This window comes from Myxocyprinus asiaticus, chromosome 23 (assembly GCF_019703515.2).
Source record: "Myxocyprinus asiaticus isolate MX2 ecotype Aquarium Trade chromosome 23, UBuf_Myxa_2, whole genome shotgun sequence".
Lineage (NCBI taxonomy): Eukaryota > Metazoa > Chordata > Actinopteri > Cypriniformes > Catostomidae > Myxocyprinus > Myxocyprinus asiaticus.
Genome location: NC_059366.1, coordinates 10874679 through 10895026, shown reverse-complemented (window position 1 = coordinate 10895026; position 20348 = coordinate 10874679). Strand labels below are relative to the sequence as shown.

The following is a 20348-nucleotide window of genomic DNA, read 5'->3' as shown; positions in this document are numbered from 1 at the left end:
CTGTCGTGTTTGGGTGCGTGATATCATCCGGAGGCGCATACAGCTCGGTGAATTTCACCGCCTTCTCCAGGAACTGCGTCTGGATGACTGCCGCTTCGTCCGGTCTCTGTACATGTATGCCGTTGTGTCATACAATTCCGGGTGCCCACACACCGCTACAACAATTTTTTCATCAATTTTTCCAGATTTCTTCTGCTACTACGTCAGTACGTCAGCATCCGGACAATCTCAATGCTTACAGGCTTTCGCGACAAGCGAATTTATCGCTCGAGTTTAAAAATTTCAACTCGTGCGAAGAAGCGATTTTGCATGTTCGAGTTGCGTCATTCGCTTCATTTGCACCACCTGGTGCGAATTCGCATCTTTGCATTGACTTTGTATGTAATCGCCTTGCGAAACGCTCGCTTCACGTTGTATGTGAATGCACCATAAGCGCTCTTCTCTCCTTAAACAACGGCGAATTGTGTTTTTGGCGATTCGCATTCGTTGTGCAAATCACCACCTACTAGGCAGGGAGAATTTTTTTTAAAATATTGATCTGTTTCTAATCACACCTATCATATTGCTTCTGAATATTAATTAGAACACTGGAGTCATATGGATTATGTTTATGCTGCCTTAATGTGCTTTTTGGAGCTTCAAAGTTCTGGTCACTTGCTTAGAATGGACCTACAGAGCTGAAATATTCTTCTAAAAAAAATCTGTTTTGCTGAAGAATGTCATACACATCTGTAATGGCATGAGGGTGAGTAAATTAGAGAATTGTCATTTTCAGGTGAACAATTCCTTCAACACAAGAATAGTTAATTGGCTTGTTCAACAATGCATTTTACCAACACATTTCATTTAAACACACTGTGTCTTTTTCTTATTTTTATTTCATTAATGTTTTACAGTATAGTACAATGCACCCATTTATACAAGAATTCACATATTAACAAGTCAGTCTGTGATGTGATATACTGCTGCAGCCACTGGAAGTGTCCCAGGAAATATGCTCTCTTCATTGGAAACAGGCATCTTATCTCAATTGAGCGAGGCATGAAAACTTGTATCAGAAAGAAGCAACAGTGTGTTTGTGTGTCTGCATCGCTGATAAAGAAAACTCTCTTGATTAGGACTAAAGCCTCAGACTAAGGCCACTATAAAGAAAAAGACAAGCAGTCTAAGGGAGATTGCAGCTTGAAACAGTATTAAGGATATGCAAATCTGCATTAATTACTGCTGCGGTGCAAAAAAAAGGTGCAGCAGTATCAAAACAAACAGAATGTCCAAAACTCACAAGACACGGCACACACATCAAAATCATGTTGACGAGTTGCCTCAATTCATGGAAAGCATGTTTCTATAGATCAAGGTCAAATACAACACCCTGCAAGAAACACATAAATAACACACCACAAAAGAAAGTCGTAAAAACAGACCACCATAGAAATTCATCAGATTAGAAACATACCAACTAAACACTTATATGCAAAAAAAACTTTCAAACACACACACACACACACACACACAAACATTAACCAGGCATTCAAAAGACAAATTCATGTGCTTGCAGATTTTCCTCACATTGGCTTGGCTTGTATTGACATCCAAGAAGCACATTGGGTGGTCTAAAGGGATGGTTCACCCTTAAATGAAAATTCGGTCATCATGCTGTTTCAACCCTGTGTGACTTTCTTTCTTCTGTGGAACACAAAAGTGGTAAGAAAGTCAAGAGTTTGAAACAACATAGTTGTTAGTATGTGATGACAGAATCGTCATTTTTAAGTAGACTATCCCTTGAACAGAAATGTATTGCAGCATTTGAGATAATGGGGAGATAGGATGCTGTGTTGCCTGTATGTGGTGCTATACATGTGCCTGACTTAAAGGGAAGCAGCACCATTCAATTCCAAAGCGATTCTTGCGAAACCTATATATTGAGCAAACTACCTTTGAAAATAATTTCATATTATTTGGAAAAGACAGAAATTAAATAGCATTCCTATGAAGAGTATTTGAGTTGCAAGAGAACTCATTGCTGAGGTTCAACACCTTGGCTATATATCTTTTTTAAATATGCATTTATACCAAATTAATAAGAAAATAGGGAGAAAAAAAAAAATCTCCTAAAACAGAAAAGAAAAAATAAAGTCATGCATTCATCCACTGTCCGAAAGATGGAGGTGGGGGTGCCTTGGCAACCTCTAGCCCTGCTGTGCGGGTCCACTGATGAGTTATGGGTGGGCATACGTGTGGAAAAACTTCACAGGACTTCACAGGTGCTGCCAGTCAATGCCCACTAAAGTCTGATTAGCCTCTTGGGCGTGGCCGATCTCCTCTGTGATGCTGTGCTGGCGCCACAGTTTCTGGATCTTTCTGTAGCGCTCTTGGCACAAGTGTAAAGGGTTTCCCCGTCTAAGAGAGACAAAACAACAATTGATCTTTTACACCTGTTATGGGTAACTCTATGCTTAAAATATATGTGATGGTGGGTGTGACAGTTTGTTGCACCTGAGCCCTTGGTCTGTTTCCCCGTAGTCATCCAGGTATGGGGGAGCGTAAAAACAGCCCTTAGTTTTACCAGCCAGAAACAGAACCTGACTTTCCCGCACCCTGACACACAAATACATACAGATTAATGTCATGCTGACAACTGTAATGCAATAAGTCACTCAAGGTTGTGAGTGGCAGTGGAGCTCCTAAAACCATAGACTGTTCAGTGCAAGACGGAGCGAATGGGAGAAAATGGAACAACCAGTATGGCAGGTTTAGAAAGGAAATCCCGCCTTATTGGTAAAAGAGCCAATCAGCTTTTAGATACAGCCTATCAGTTACATCGAGAACGTGCATGTGCATTAGCTGGACCGACCTGAAAAAATAGCATTAAGAGCTGAAGCAGCACAATACAGGTGCATCTCAATAAATTAGAATGTCGTGGAAAAGTTCATTTATTTCAGTAATTCAACTCAAATTGTGAAACTTGTGTATTAAATAAATTCAATGCACACAGACTGAAGTAGTTTAAATCTTTGCTTCTTTTAATTGTGATGATTTTGGCTCACATTTAACAAAAACCCACCAATTCACTATCTCAAAAAATTAGAATATGGTGACATGCCAATCAGCTAATCAACTCAAAACACCTGCAAAGGTTTCCTGAGCCTTCAAAATGGTCTCTCAGTTTGGTTCACTAGGCTACACAATCATGGGGAAGACTGCTGATCTGACAGTTGTCCAGAAGACGATCACTGACACCCTTCACAAGGAGGGTAAGCCACAAACATTCATTGCCAAATAAGCTGGCTGTTCACAGAGTGCTGTATCCAAGCATGTTAACAGAAAGTTGAGTGGAAGGATAAAGTGTGGAAGAAAAAGATGCACAACCAACCGAGAGAACTGCAGCCTTATGAGGATTGTCAAGCAAAATCGATTCAAGAATTTGGGTGAACTTCACAAGGAATGGACTGAGGCTGGGGTCAAGGCATCAAGAGCCACCACACACAGACGTGTCAAGGAATTCGGCTACAGTTGTCGTATCCCTCTTGTTAAGCCACTCCTGAACCACAGACAACATCAGAGGCGTCTTACCTGGGCTAAGGAGAAGAAGAACTGGACTGTTGCCCAGTGGTCCAAAGTCCTCTTTTCAGATGAGAGCAAGTTTTGTATTTCATTTGGAAACCAAGGTCCTAGAGTCTGGAGGAAGGGTGGAGAAGCTCATAGCCCAAGTTGCTTGAAGTCCAGTGCTAAGTTTCCACAGTCTGTGATGATTTGGGGTGCAATGTCATCTGCTGGTGTTGGTCCATTGTGTTTTTTGAAAACCAAAGTCACTGCACTCGTTTACCAAGAAATTTTGGAGCACTTCATGCTTCCTTCTGCTGAAAGATGTTGATTTCATTTTCCAGCAGGATTTGGCACCTGCCCACACTGCCAAAAGCACCAAAAGTTGGTTAAATGACCATGGTGTTGGTGTGCTTGACTGGCCAGCAAACTCACCAGACCTGAACCCCATAGAGAATCTTTTCCACGACATTCTAATTTATTGAGATGCACCTGTATATCATACCAGTGTTGTCAGATTTTACTGCTGATTTGAAATATGTTCTTTGATCGTAATCTTGACCAACCTTTTTGGAGATTTTGATCTTTCCATGTTCAAGTAAATAGGAGTTGTAATTTTATGCTGCTTGTCTCCATAGAAAATAGCGTCCCGGGATGGGACGCCAAGATGGCTGCCAAGTGGACAGACTTGCCTTGAAAGGGACTGTGCCTAAAACACCCTTTACCTTGGTAAGATCACTGTAACACCTGGCCTCTCGTGGCCATTTGCTTCATAATTTAAATAATAATAATCATAAATAATTCTTCAGTAAGGTAATATAGTTCTTATCCCAAAGCCACATCCACACGAATACATTTTATATTGAAAACGCATTTGCTACAGTTCTCATCCACACTAGAACAGTATTTTCTTTCTCCATAACTGCATATTTGATGTTAACAAACTTAAATCTTAAACCGAACAGTGTGGAAGTGGCTTAACTTAGCCTTAGTTCTTTGCCTTTTACAGTTGCCAAGCAAATCAGCAGGCTGGTGCATTTAAGTCAACATGAAATGGCATTCACAACTCGTATACTAATATATATCACAATCGGTTCCGGTCCTGCAATCTGATTGGCCAAACTGCATTCCAAGACTGCTGATATACAGTCCAACAACACTGGGACACTTCACTATTTGTATCACTCTGCCTCTGTGTGTTCGTGGCTTTAGAGATTGCATATTTACATGAGTTCACCTACAGTATGTTATTCATACATATTAACCACATGCTAGCAAATTTGCACAAACCTGAGAAAGATGCCGACTCCAGCTCCGCATGCAAAAGTGTGTGCTGTGCATGCGCCCACATCCTCCCCCTCCAGCTCAGTCTGACAGCAGTAGCTTTGAGAGCACAGCATGGCACCACACACCAGACACAGTGTAGGAGCACGTGACTTATCCACTCCTGATTTAGGGCACCTACACCAGGATCAAGGGAAGACAGGTTGATCATTTCATTCAGAAACTATAAGTCTGTAGCTGGTATGCTCCCAACCAGAGGTCTTTGTTATTTGTGTGACAGAGGTGACTCACGTGAAGCTGGAGGCCTGGTTAATAAGCGCACTGTAGTCTTCTGGCAGTTCTATCAGATAATTGGATTCTCTGGGAAACCTACGGCAGGTTATGGAGGGAAGAAAGAAACAGGTGAGCAATTGTGTGCCAGCTGCAATGAACTTTGAGTGTTGAGGGTTTACATTCAGCACATACCCGATAAGAGCCGCGCTGGTCTGAAGACTCTGCAGCACACCAGGATGAGAGCACCACCTGCAGAGCACAATTAACAGTGATCACACCATTGTTCATTCAAGAAAGAGCTACACATGCAGAAGTACAGAACAGATGCAGCTAACCATTATGGCACACTTCTTGAGACAGACATTTTTAATAAACAGCAGGGCTTAACAATGAGGATTTTTTCTTGCCATGCCTAGGGCTGTTGTGGTTGCAATTTTTGACCATCGCGGTGGTTAAGGGTCAACCACCAGCAGATGAACAGTGCTGTGCGGTGGATTGAGGGGGTTGGAGGAGGGGTCACGTTTATTGTGGAAAAGTGTGTAAAAATACCTAAAATAACAAATACAAAACTTAAAAGTAGTTTGCATTGGTTTTAAAGCAGCTAAAAATATTGCAGAATGTCACTATCCATTACCATATCTGTTCATTTAATATTGAACACGATCAAATATCAGTAAACAGGTGGACAATTATTACATAATTCAGACTTACCTTGACGGAAAGCATTTAAATGATCAGATGTTTTACATTTTTCTGATAGAAAAAACAAGGGGTTATGATGTTTCCAACCGCACTGAAAACACGTTCAGAAGCAGTGTTCATTTCCTCAGTTAAATTAGTGTAAAAATGTACAAGGTGTTTTTTGATTTCATTAATGAAGACGAGATGAAAGAATGCGCATCATACTTTTTATTTTGATCCCCTTTTCTCCCCAATTTGGAATGCCCAATTCCCACTACTTAGTAGGTCCTCGTGATGGCGCGGTTACTCACCTCAATCTGGGTGGTGGAGGACAAGTCTCAGTTTCCTCCGCTGCTGAGACCATCAATCCACGCATCTTATCACATGGCTCGCTGTGCATGACACCGCGGAGACTCACAGCAGGTGGAGGCTCATGCTACTCTCTGCGATTCATGCACAACTTACTACACACCCCATTGAGAACGAGAACCACTAAATCGCGACCACGAGGAGGTTACCCCATGTGACTCTACCCTCCCCAGCAACCAGGCCAATTTGGTTGCTTAAGAGACCTGGCTGGAGTCACTCAGCACACTCTGGATTCTAAAGATTAGATTACCAATGCACTAACAATGTTTCAAAAGAAGAAAATACTTGTTGAATAAATCCTTGGTCACATTTTATCATTTAAAAATATAAAAATGTTATGTTTTCCATCAGTACATATGATGTCAAAAAATTGCACGTGTGCATGTGTATTAGGGCTGCAACGGTACATGTATCTGTGCCGAACCGAACGGATACAGGGACTTCGGTACGTTACACGCAGTCACATGAATGATTACATATCATAGCATGTGTGAAAGCAATATTAAACAACATATAACGAACAACACAACCATGTAGAACTAAAAATGAATAAAGATCGCGGAGCAACACGGACTGCACGGAATCTAAACTTAACAGAGCGCCAGACAGTACACTAGAAACTGTGGATCAGATAAATGCATGTGAAGTTTATGCAGGCAGTTCTTTCATCAAGGTGCGCGCTGCCCCAGAGGCTTTCACTTTTGCGCAATGTCTCCATGTTTATTTCTGCGTCTCCCATTGAACGTGCTTAGATGCGATATACAATATGGATCAGCCTTTCCGCCTGGGACAAAAGGTCCAGTTGTCCCCCCTTATTGGTGGCCCTGCTCAGGAAGCACATTTAACATGATGACTCATTTGCAGTCTCGAGTTTACAGGATCAAAGCATAAACAGCCTGTGCAAGTACTTATACTATAATTGAGTGGTAAATACAAGTGGTGAGCTGTAAGGCAAAAGACACAGAAATCTGCACTGCCTATGTCTTCATTTTGTTACAATTATTATAATTGCACTTTTTTCCTTTTATTATTATATGTTTGTATAGCGCAGTCCTGTATAAATGCAGCTTCACAATAAGAACTGTTGCCCATCAGCTTTTAAAATAAATATTTTAAAGAAATATTCAGCTTTCGCTGCTGTAACGAAACCGTACCGAACCGTGACCCCAAAACTGAGGTACATACCGAACCATGAATTTTGTGTACTGTTGCAGCCCTAGTGTGTATGTATATACCGTATATCCATATACAATATATATATATATATATATATATATATATATATATATATATATATATATATATATATATATATATATATATATATAGTTGTGCTCAATTTTGCATACCCTGGCAGAAATTGTGAAATTTTGGCATCGATTTTGAAAATATGACTGATCATGCAAAAAACACTGTCTTTTAAGGATAGTGATCATATGAAGCCATTTATTATCACATAGTTGTTTGGCTCCTTTTTAAATCATAATGATAACAGAAATCACCCAAATGGCCCTGATCAAAAGTTTACATACCCTTGAACGCTTGGCCTTGTTACAGACACACAAGGTGACACACACAGGTTTAAATGGCAATTAGAGGTTAATTTCCCACACATGTGGCTTTTTTAAATTGCAATTAGTGTTTGTGTATAAATAGTCAACGAGTTTGTTAGCTCTCATGTGGATGCACTGAGCAAGCTAGATACTGAGCCATGGGGAGCAGAAAAGAAATGTCAAAAGACCTGCTTAACAAGGTAATGGAACTTTATAAAGATGGAACAACTATGTGATAATAAATGGTAAGTGCCTCACCGTAATGCAGATTTTTGCTTCTTTTTCTTTTTTTTTTTTTTAAAGGAGGGGCAAGTCAAGATATATTTTTGTGATAATCAACATTATGCCACAAATGCTGTTGCTTCAGCTTAACTTGTATTGAACCCGGAATATTGCTTTAAGTATACTTCTCAGTGCCGTCATTCTTGTATATAGCTTTTCCATTGCTAAACAACGGTTTACAACCCCACTGACTGACATGTGCGCTGACATGAAAGCTCGATTTGTTTCTGCATGCATGTGTGTGTGTGTGAGCGAAAGAGAGGGGGAGGGGGGAGCGCAAGGGTGCTTTCCAGATATTAAAATGTAATACGGATAATATATAAACTGTTGTATTGATCAAGTCACAGGGGTGTGTTTACATTAAAGCTCTGTTTGTTGATCTCTGTGTCAAGTCTTTGTGTGTGTGCATAAGCCTATGCATGTGTGTGAGCGTGGGAGCTAGAGAGAGAGAGAGAGAGAGAGAGAGCGCAAGCATGCTTTTAAACAGAAATTTAGATAAATTTAGGACATTGTCATTCTTATCCGATGTACTTAGCCAATGTCTTTGTTTTAATTGGTTATTTTGCTGTGGTTCCATGTCTAGCTCTTTGAAATAACTAAAATAATTTGGTAAAGTGATATGGAACCGTTATGCGGTCAAGACCAAGAAAAACTTCATAGCCGTGCATTTACTGGAAAATAATTGCACACCTTATAACGTCTGTCAAATAATCAGAATCATGCATTCAACAGACCCATGGTATAAATGAGATTAATCTGCCATATTAAAAACATAAATATTACAACTAAAAGAACATCTGCACATATAATGAAGTAAATGCACAGCTAAACTTAAACTAAGTTGCGTGCAATATGCGTAACTTGTGTTATAAATAGGCCATTGGTGTAACAATACGCTATGTTGTGCAAAATCCTAAAGTCTTTAAAAATGGAAAATTAATATGTCCATAGCATAAAGACTCCACAACACAGTATCAAAGGATCTAATGCTTCACTAAACTCATATGCTATTATTTCAGAGCTTTATTTCAGGTTTTTGCAAGGTCTTACATAAGTTGATCCATTAATGTGCGCATCGCCATTGGTTGTAACGGTGACCCTCGCAGCCCTAGCAATGCCAACATTTTCAATGGCCCCACAACAAAAGTAATACATTTGATTTTTAGCATTATTAGCATATGTTTTGTGCCAGAAATAATTTACTGTATTTGTAACACATGTAGATGTCAAGTTTTCTTTGAGAGAGAGCACATAAAAGTTTTTAATTTGCAACAATAGCTGGAAAGTATACAACTACAGGATAATAAAACTACACGAAACAGAGAGAGAGTGTTACCTCTGCAGCAATGGCTCCATTAGCTCCTGGTTGTTGTTGTAGAGCTGCACTAGGTTAGAGGGCAAACACAGATATCCACACAGAGCCTCCCATTCACCCGCACCAAGAGCTGAACACACAGTCATCATTAAAACAATATGTAAGAATAAAGGTACACCTCTAGTCAAAAGTTTGGAAACACCCACTAATTCTTTATTACTAATTTTGCCTAACATTTTAGAGCACTAGTAAAGTCATCAAAACTATGACATGACATAAATGCAAGTATGGCAATTACTGTATGTAGTGACCCATAAATGTTATATAATCTTATATTTGAGCTTCACTTGTTGTTGACCGCTATTCCTTCACTATCCGGTCCCAAAAAATAATACATAGGCAAGGTATATATTTGTCTGCAAACTAATTTCAAGGACAAAAAAAAAAATTACGTGATCAAGGGGACATGAAAGCAGTAGTGGAGTTGTCATCTAGAGTGATTTACCGTGTAGCTCAGGTGGTGCTGGAGCTCCGTTCAGATAGTGGAAGAACAGAGCTGCTGCTCTCAGGTAAGGCAGGATTCCTGCTTTCACACAGTGCCACAGATGCCAGCCTGAGCTCACCTCACGCAGCCAACTGAAACACAACACTCTTAGTGGAGATATACAAAGTTATATCATTTCAAAATCAACTAGTCAAAAGACTGAATGAAGACAATATGCCACAAAACTATGAGCACAAGTCCCAGCTTTTCCTGTGTGGCATGTGTGTTCTCACCTGCCCAGATGTGTCCTGAGAGTGTTGTAGAGCATACACACACTCTCCTCCTCCTCCCTCTCAGCTCCTGCACTCTCCTGCTCCATCCGCACCTCCTCTGATGATACACACAAGATAAGTTTCATGAACATGATCATCCAAAACCCACAAGTGAAATCATGTAGGAGTTTTTCATGGTCATATGAGTGTTTGTAAAGGGGAAGGATGGGGTTCTGACCTGGTATGGAGGTGAGGAGAATCTGGACCAGGTGAGCAACAGTGACCAGGTGCAGGAAATGCAGCTGTGCAGTATCTGCGCTCATCCCTGAGGAGTCTAGACAGAGAACCGCTGGATGGGATAGCACCAAGCTCACCTGCCACACAAATAAAGTGATTTCAGAGGACCTGTGTGGCATCAAAGCTTCAGTCATTGTTAAATAATTGAGTCTTTACTCCGTAGACCCTTTTACACATGTACATTTTTGTTGTTTTGTTTAGAGGTTATGTGTGAGCCATCGATAAAATCCTTACAGATGTATAACATTGATGGAAAAGATCCAGACTGATCTGTGTGTGTGTTTGCATGTGAATAAAGCTTTAACCCTTACAAGCTTTAAGAATTGAGAATCAGGAACCAGTTTTTGTTCAGAAGTGGTTCCATTTATTAAACATTTAAATACTGATGATGATTCTAATGATCATGATTTTAATGATTTTTAGTTATGTAAAAAAAAAAAAAAAAAAAAAAAAAGACATTTTGTTGAAGTGTAAACGGTAAGAATGTGTAGAAAATACAGAAAGCGATCAATTGTGTAACACTGTACCTTTACCAGAAAAATGAAATTTTACCGGTTTCATGTATAAAAGAGGCTAGTGAAATAACATCAACACAAAGCTTTAAAGTGTTTACTAACCAGCAGATGGAACATGTCTATATCCAGAATACATGGTATATTCTCCACCCGGGAATCAGGAACAAGGGCTGCACGGAGACATTGAAACATTCATATGGATTATGAAATGAAAATGGCATACAGTGCTGTGAAAAAGTCCTGATTTCTTCTATTTTTGTGTATTTTTCATACTGAATTGTTTTAGATCTTCAAACGAGATATCACATAAACAAAGGTAACCGGAGTAAACTCAAAATACAGTTTTCAATATATATATATTTTTTATTGAAGCAAAAAAGTTATCCAACATCTATAACACCCAAGTGAAAAACTAACTGTCCCCTTTAAGTTAATAGCTGGTTGTTCCACCTTTAGCAGCAACAACTACAACCAAACGCTTCCGATAACTGGAGATCAGTCTTCACAACGCTGTGGTGGAATTTTGGCCCACTCTTCTTTGCAGAACTGCCTTAGTTCAGCCACATTGGAGGGTTTTCGAGCATGAACTGCCCATTTAAGGTCCTGCCACAGCATCTCAATCGGGTTCAAGTCAGGACTTTGACTAGGCCACTCCAAAACTCGAATTCTGCTTCTTTTGAGCCATTCGGAGGTGGACTTACTCCTATGCTTTGGATCATCGCTTGAGCTTCAGCTCATGGACTGATGTGGTAGAGAGCAGAATTCATGTTTCCCTCAATTACTGCAAGTCGCCCTGGCACTGAAGCAGCAAAGCATCCCCACACCATCACACTACCACCACCATGCTTGACTGTAGGTATGATGTTCTTTTTGTGGAATTCTGTGTTTGATTTATGCCAGATGTCAGGGGACCCCTGTCTTCCAAACAGTTCCACTTTCAACTCATCAGTCCACAGAACATTCTCCCAAAAGCTTTGAGGTTCAACAAAGTGTGTTTTGGCAAAATTCAGATGAGCCTTAATGTTCTTCTGGGTTAGCAGTGGTTTTCACCTTGCCACTCTTCGATGGATGCCATTTTTGTCCAGTGTCTTACTGATAGTGTAGTCATGAACGGTGACCTTTATTGATGCGAGAGAGGCCTGCAGTTCCTTGGATGTTGTCCTTGGCTTTTTTGTGACTTCCTGGATGAGTTGTCGCTGTGCTCTTGGAGGAATTTTGGAAGATCGGCCACTTCTGGGAAGGTTCACTACTGTACCCAGTTTTCTCCTTTTGGAGATAATGGCTCTCACTGTGGTTCTTTGGAGTCCCAGAGCCTTTGAAATAGCTTTGTAACCCTTCCCAGACTGATGTATTTCAATCACCTTTGTCCTCATTTCTGGAATTTCTTTCAACCTTGACATAGTGTGCTACTGGGTGAGACCTTTCAGCCAACTTCATGCTGCTGAAAAAGTTGTATTTAGGTGTTGATTTGATTTAACAGGGATGGCCGTAATCAGGTCTGGGTGTGTCTAGTCCAGATGAACCCCATTATGAATGCGGTTTCATAGATTTGTGGATTTAGTAACTAAGGGGGCAAATATTTTTCCACACAGGCCCAGTTGTTATTGGATAACTTTTTTGCTTCAATAAATAACATTATCATTTAAAAACTGTATTTTGTGTTTACTAAAATTGTCTTTGTTTTATGTTAGATTTTGTTATTTTGTAATAATTTAGTATGAGATATATACAAAAACGGAAGAAATCAGGATGGGGGCAAATGCTTTTTCACAGCACTGTATATTGCATATATAAAAGATACATGTTTATGGTTTACATGCATAATTTGTACTTTTTACAAGTATCTACATTGATTTGTGGAACACATACTGAACGGTACTGTCTCTTTAAGAATAGCAGCGGTTCAGCCAGCATCTCACACATTTGTTTTGGTTAAAGTAATAGTTCACCCAAAAATGAATGTTCTCTCATCATTTACTCACCCTCATGCCATCCCAGATGTGTATGACTTTCTTTCTTCTGCTGAAGAAAGATTTTTAGAAGAATATTTCAGCTCTGTATGTCCATACAATGCAAGTGAATGGTGACCAGAACTTTCAAGCTCCAAAAAGCACATCAAGGCAGCATAAAATGTATCCATAAGACACCAGTGGTTAAATCCATGTCTTCATTAGCAGTGTTGGTGAGAAACAGATCAATATTTAAGTCCATGTTTATTATAAATTGTCCTCCCTGCCCAGTAGGTGGTGATATTCACGTAGAATGCAAATCGCCAAAAAAGAACATGAAAGTGAATATTTATAGTAAAAAAGGACTTAAATATTGATCTGTTTCTCTCACACGCTTATCATATAGCTTCAGAAGACATGAATGATGTATGGGATACTTTTTTGCTGTCTTAATGTGCTTTTGGAGCTTCAGAGTTCTGGCCACCATTCACTTACATTTTATGGACCTACAGAGCTGAAATATTGTTCTAAAAATCTTCATTTGTGTTCTGCAGAAGAAAGTAAGTCATACACATCTGGGAGTAAAAGAGAGAATTTTCATTTTTGGGTGAACTATCACTTTAAGTGCATATTAACAACAGTGGAGTCAAATGGCTTCTTTACAGTATCTGTGCTATGTGCGATTAGAATTTTCTTTTCTTTTTGTTTTTGGTTAACAACTGCCTGTAAAAAGACATTATTCAGTGACAAATGGATGCGTGAATCGTCTTTGGACACACCGGACACACATTACACTGAATGAGTCAAATCAAACTTTTACTTCAATTTGCTCAAACTTTAATGCCACTATACTACTGGTCACTGGTGAGTGAAATCTGAACATTTAACAGCAAGAGGTTAATCACAGATATTTTTAGTCACATAGCGCAATATTTGGTCGCATATGAGAGTGATTTACTCGAACTGTAGTTTGTTGCCGCATAGAATAAAATCTTGGATCTAAGAATTTAAGAATCAATATTGAGATTCATCGAATGAAGATCACCTTTCATCAGAAAATCTATATTTTTACACAACCCTAAAATGTATGTAGCAAGTTATTTCCCATAATATCTGAACCATGCCAGAACAACTAGTTGGTGTGAATAGAAGCTTTCATGATTCTTACCAGCAAAAAGCCTGATAAAGTGACTCTGTACAGTGGTATGAGAAGAGACAGTCCAGCAGGCCGAGCTGAACCGAGTCAGAGAGCTCAAACAGTCATCCTACACACACCACACACACACAGAAACACAGATGCCATTTGGGTGACCAAACTAACAAAACCCTATTATTTGAATATCTGATATCCACTGAGCATTAAAATGTCTGTTTGATTACCTGTCTGCATGGTAAACTTCCAAACAAAGGCTTCTCTTCATCCACCAGCAATCTCTCTGTGAGAGAAATGAGACAATCTTACTGTACAGAAAACATTCTCTGGCAGCTTTCATTTAAAGAACATACATCTACTTAAAATTATATAGAGTTCCGACATCTTTTGACCATTGAAATTACATAACATTTCCAGACATTTGTGATTACTGTGTAAGGACTTATGTTTTTGCACAAAAAAAGAAGCTAAATCACTAGTACATTTACATTTATTCATTGGCAGACGCTTTTATCCAAAGCGACTTACAAAAGAGTAATTGTAGTATCCAAGACAGATTAGAGTGCAACAAGAATATATATATATACATATATACACACACATATATATATATATATATATATATATATATATATATATATATATATATATATATATATATAAAAATATTATTTTTTATATGAATGAATGGTTAAGCGCTCATGGAAAAGATGTTTTTAGCTGTTTTTTGAAGACAGAAAGTGAGTCTGCGTCATGGACGGAGTTGGGAAGGTCTTTCCACCAATGTGGTACAGTGAAACCAAAAGTCCGGGAAAGTGTTTTGGTGCCTCTTTGTGTAGGCGCTGCTTATTAGCTGACCGCAGGCTTCTGGTGGGAACGTAGCTCTGCAGAAATGATTTTAGGTATGCTGGAGCAGACCCAGTGACTGATCTGTATGCCAGCATCAGAACATTGAATTTGATACTGGCATCAACCGGCAGCCAGTGAAGAGAGACAAGGAGTAGTGTAACATGCGCTCTCTTTGGTTCATTAAAGACCAGACGTGCTGCTGCATTCTGGATCATTTGCAGGGGCCTAATTGCACATGCAGGGAGACTTACAATGAGAGCGTTACAGTAGTCCAGTCTAGTTATGACAAGTGACTGAACAAGAAGTTGTGTGGCATGTTCAGAGAGGAAGGGTCTTATTTTATTTTACTTATTGGTAAATGCACAAGTAATACTCAACAAGACACAATTTGAGGCATCATTCGTGACCATAGCGCAAATGGTGCGGGACGGGTTACACACCAAGAAAGAACAATAGTATTAAAAATGAATGGGTCTTTGATTCCCAGAGATAAACTGGGAGTGTGGACTGACCTATGGACTGAATGGTGTAGCCACAGCTGCCCCAGCACACGATTGGCACACGGGGGTCCTGCTCGTTAGGGTGCACCTTCAGACCAACTTTGTACGTGGCTGTCCCAAACGTGGTCAGCATTTCCTTTATGGTGCTTGAGTATGGGTTCCTAGCAGACACAAATGAGTTTTACTGAAGATAGGTATTTTGTCTCAACAAGGACACTTTTAAGTTACATATGGTAATTTTGGATGTGTAGTAGTCTTACTTTGGAGTGTAGTCTAGTTTGAAGCCATGAGGGGAAGAACAGCCTTCAACACTACCTGTATTAGCACCTTCAGCACCTTTAGACAAACACAACATTTTTCTCTATACACAAACAGAGCTATCTTTTCCTTCAAGCAACAATATAATGCAAGAACATGTTCAAAACATTAAAAATGCTCAGACAGTTTTCCTTAGGTTGGAAGATATGCAGACAAGTCTGCATAGATTGTGTAGCATCCTGTCTAATGAGAAGTGGTTGATAATTATGACATCTGGCAGAACGGTTGAATGTCACTTCATTTATAATCAAGAAAAACTGATAGTGTCGTGACTACATTCACAGTATGGCACAGCCTCTTTTCGACATATCAGGGGTGGACGATATGACCAAAATCTTATATCATGATATGAATAATTTTATATCACGATAATGATATATATCACAAAACAGTTTAATTAAAAAAAAAAAAAAAATCTATAAATATTAGTTTATATATTAAATAACCATATTTTTTAATATCCAGTCAGTGAATTAAATACTTTATAAATGAAAACTGCTTCCTCTTATATAATATTCTCTTTATTTTGAACCTGACAAACATAAAGTAAAAAAAAAAAAACACTACATTTGGTTTCATATCAACCTTACCATAATGCTAAATTTAACATTATGCCACATTTCAGTCTGATGCTCCCTTTCCTCAAGAACCTCGACATCAATGCAACAAAGGAAATAATACATAAGTAAAAAGTATATCCAACATAATTTTAAACAATTAAGCTGTTAATGTTTAAAGTCATCTCTGTAGAGATATTTGAATGTCTAAAGAAAAAAGTTTGTTTCCTAACATCTGACACCATTCGAACAGAATTTTATTAAGGGTTATGATGTGTAGTTTAAAAAAAAAATGACACTCAATTGTTAGCACGACACAGTGTTTTAGCTGTTTTCCTTGTCAGTGGAGGTTAGAATGTCAGGCTGTCTAGCCGTTTGATGTTTGACTCCCTCCATAGCACTTTAAGGTAAAAAACTACCATGATCCGGATCTGTGCTCTCCTGTCTCTGGAGCACAAACAGGAAGCCTGCTGGACTCACAAGCACTTGCATGTTCCAGTGATTGCGCACACGTGACAATCATGTGAAACACAGCTGAGAAGCATATTCAATTTATGTCCAAAATTGATCCTGGGTGGTCGCCGCAATATTGTCAATGCCTGAAAAACCCTGTCCATGTTTCTTCAATTCTCTCAGCCCTGCCCACTGATAGATACACATGCCCCACACATGGAAATGTACATATCACGATCAGTGGTCGACCGATATATTGCCGAGGCCAATAAATCAGCCGATATTCTGACATTTTTCATTAGCGGCATCGGCTGATAAATTTTCCCGTTTGGCCGGTTTGTTTCTTGAGGTCGCCGAAAATAGCCTGCTTGCATGTCAATGACTGAAAATGTAAACGACCAGTCACGGTTCGTTTTGTTGTTACGTGCCATCATGTTACTACAATAATAGACACAGTGCAACACAGTGTCATTTAAACGGTCCGCATATCAGAGCCGCGATAGACGCGTGAGCTCATTATGTTAAAGCGCTCGCCTGTTTCATTCTCCTTCTCTCTCCTCAACAGTTTCCTGTCTTGTCTAATGATAAAAAGGCAAATATCAATAAAACTAATATCATATACCATCTGCAAATATGCGCACATCTCATTTAAACAGATGTAATACACAAACCTCACAAAACTTGAGCAGATCCAGCATCCTTTAGAGCGCTCATTTATTTACATCTAAATAATTTAAGTTACTCCCTGTAAATGTAACTTTCTTTTCTAATTATAAAAGGCAAATATCAATAATACTTCTATTATATACCATTTGCAAATATGCAGATATCTCGTTTAAACAGATGTAATTCACAAACCTCATGAAAATCCAGCGTTTTCTTCCTGTTGAGCGCTCACCTAATATCATTCTCTGAAGATCTTATTCTATCAGCCAGAATCAAAAACTTCAGGATCAGGATCAAAAGTTCCTCTGATTCACAAACCATGACGGTCACTCTCGTGTCAATCCAAGCAGGCGATCCAGGCCGTTTAAACTGTAAGAATATTGCTGGATATACGCTGGATCTGCACTAGCACGAGAGTGCAACTTCAAGGTAAAAGTGCTTCACGTGCGCTGTAAGTAAATGTCATATTCACTATGCACAGTATGTAAAATTGGTTTGATTCTGTATTTTTTTTGTTGAGAAAATGCGATTGCCAACATGGACATGAATGGTTGCTGGACTACTGTGTATACTGTTATTTCCTTCTACCTTATATATTAACAATTTCTTCATGTGCAAATAAATTACTAAAATTTGATGACTAAACAGAAATCAGAAGAAACTGCTATCTACCATTTAAAACACAGTATTATTTTTTTAGATTATTTTTTACAAAGTTAAAGTTTTGTGTGAAATATTGTGCTAAATAACAGTTTATAAAAAATTTTTTTTAGCTATTTTATTCTTGTTATATACTATATTAAATTGTGTGATATATCGGCACTGTATCAGCCACCCTGTCTCTGGATATTGGCATCGGCCATTAAAAAACCCATATCGGTCAACCACTAATCACGATATAGCAATACACAGTACATGGCGATATACATGGAAACCTTGCAAATCACCGTTTTCTGCTTGCAATTCCACACCACAGAGGACACACTTCTTATTCTCCACAATCTCCACCTAATGTTCGCATTCAAAGTGATTTGAGGAACCAGCAGCCGCTTTGCCTTTCTCATGCATTTCTCTGACAGAAATTGCACGTGTGACATGAATAGAACACTGTGCACATTTCTTGCCATGTGGTGCTGATTTTATGTAACAGTGATAGAGACGATAATCGAAAATGTATAACGGTTGTCAAATTTCTACCAGTTTATTTTGTCTACCGGTATATCGCCCACCCCTAAAATATGATTCTATTTCTACTGAAATATTAAATACTCGCTTGGTGACATCTAAAGATCACTTGAAATGATTCTAGATCAGTGATATCTTCAAACAAAAATGCTGTCTGTTATGCCACAGACTCAGTAGGCCGCTGTGTCTTTGAGGGATAGGGTTACTCACAGTTGGTCTTCTTGTGAGCGGAGTGCAGGGCTTTCATCTGCAGAGAGGTGATGTTCAGCCACTGGCTCAGATCAGGCTGGTCACTGCTGCACACATACACACACACTTATTCAAATCTATCTTACAGTATTTTTCATACTTTAACATTTTATGTAAAGAATAAAAAAATAATTAAAAAAAATAAAATAAAAACTTGACAATTACAACAAGGCCTGTGTGTTGGAACATCTCATGTCTGCAGTGCATAAGAAAAGCAGCAGCATGACATTTCACAATGTCAACGCTTCTGCTGCGGCTCTTAACAGAAAATATACTGATTTCTAGGTTACCCTAGTGAGCATTTCACTTAATAACTGCAATAAATTATAAAATCAGAGTTTGTCATTGAGCATAAATTGCAAAATATTGTGTTGATAAAATAGGTTTACAGCGCTCCATTTTTTTGCTGCAGTCAGAAATATGTGCCACTTACATGCTGTATGTGCACGATGTATCAAACAGGCCTTAATGTTGATTACAAATGACAAATTAATTATTTAGCAGATGCTTTTATTCAAATTGACTTATAGTACATGTATTACAGGGTCAATGTCCTTAAGCAATAGTAGTGCTTATCACACAAAAGGATCAGAAAGGTTGTCACATCTATAACAGGTGAGAGTAATACACTAACTCCATCCGTAATCAGCCAATCCGCACCGCTCATTTAGGCAGACTCTTTCACCTGTATGTGGAGTGTTAAACTCTGAGGTCACACCTAATACAACATTTCTTACTCTCTGAGAGCTTTGTAAAGTACAGTTTTGTTGTACTTTCAGCATCAGTGTCGATGCCCTTGATGTAACAAAGTCAACAGCTGAGAGTCACTCTCTTCTATGTTTGTTGAAGTACCTGCAGGTGGTCTTAGTAAGAGGCAGCAGTGGGATGACTGTGTTACTCAGACACTCGCAGAGCGGACACAAGAACTCTCCGTTCTCCACGTCATAACTGGTATGCACGCGTAGCCTCTGCTGCCTGCGCTGCTCTTTAGCCTGCACCGCTTCAAAATACCTGCAGGGGGAGACATTATACACAATTAAAACTAAAGGACTGCGAAACACAGCCTATAACAGCACACAATGGTTGGGTTCCAAAGTAAATCACATTCATTCTCTCCAAATTAGGGCTAAGCGAAATATTGAATATTTATGATATAATCGCAATGATTTTGCTGACGATATAGATTAAGGAATATTGTGAATATCGCATTGATTTTAATGTGCTTTTTATTTGGCCATTAAGTTTCATACAGAGCGCAGTAGACTTATTTCATTATTCTTCAGGGCTGCATAATTAATCAAAATAACATAAAAATGGCAATATCATCATATGTGATTATTAAACTGCTAAAGTCTGCGATTAAAGACAGATAAACATGGTCTGTGTGAGCACACGCTTCAGAATAAACCGGTGACGTGCTGTTCTGTGAACACGCTGGGTTTACTGGCTCTTGTTTTTAGCGCTTTTAGAGCAGCTCACATACATTGTAAAAGAAAAGTATTGTATGTTTCACTTCTAAACATTAGTAACCGCTCAAAGTTATTATACAAATCTACAAAGGCGGCACAGTATAATAGAAAAGGAGATGACGGTGTTTCACC

At 38.9% G+C, this 20348-nt stretch overlaps 1 protein-coding gene across 5 annotated transcripts in view; it reads right to left on the bottom strand.

The window, feature by feature from the left end:
- Positions 1-860: 860 nt before the first annotated feature.
- LOC127413693 (E3 ubiquitin-protein ligase UBR2-like) overlaps positions 861-20348 on the bottom strand; it is a 61691-nt gene continuing 42203 nt past the window's right edge. For 2 of the 5 annotated variants that reach the window (XM_051651026.1, XM_051651025.1), the window contains exons 32-47: positions 19600-19758; positions 18709-18794; positions 15580-15655; positions 15332-15480; positions 14198-14253; positions 13986-14082; positions 10971-11038; positions 10295-10430; positions 10078-10174; positions 9806-9951; positions 9322-9430; positions 5293-5349; positions 5119-5196; positions 4834-5004; positions 2497-2598; positions 861-2400 (exon numbers count right to left, since the gene is read on the bottom strand). In XM_051651026.1, coding sequence (XP_051506986.1) covers positions 2259-2400; positions 2497-2598; positions 4834-5004; positions 5119-5196; positions 5293-5349; positions 9322-9430; positions 9806-9951; positions 10078-10174; positions 10295-10430; positions 10971-11038; positions 13986-14082; positions 14198-14253; positions 15332-15480; positions 15580-15655; positions 18709-18794; positions 19600-19758 — 1729 coding nt within the window. In that variant the 3' untranslated portion in view covers positions 861-2258. The remainder of the gene's footprint in view (positions 2401-2496; positions 2599-4833; positions 5005-5118; positions 5197-5292; positions 5350-9321; positions 9431-9805; positions 9952-10077; positions 10175-10294; positions 10431-10970; positions 11039-13985; positions 14083-14197; positions 14254-15331; positions 15481-15579; positions 15656-18708; positions 18795-19599; positions 19759-20348) is intronic. The other 3 variants (XM_051651029.1, XM_051651028.1, XM_051651027.1) reach the window with 2 other exon arrangements.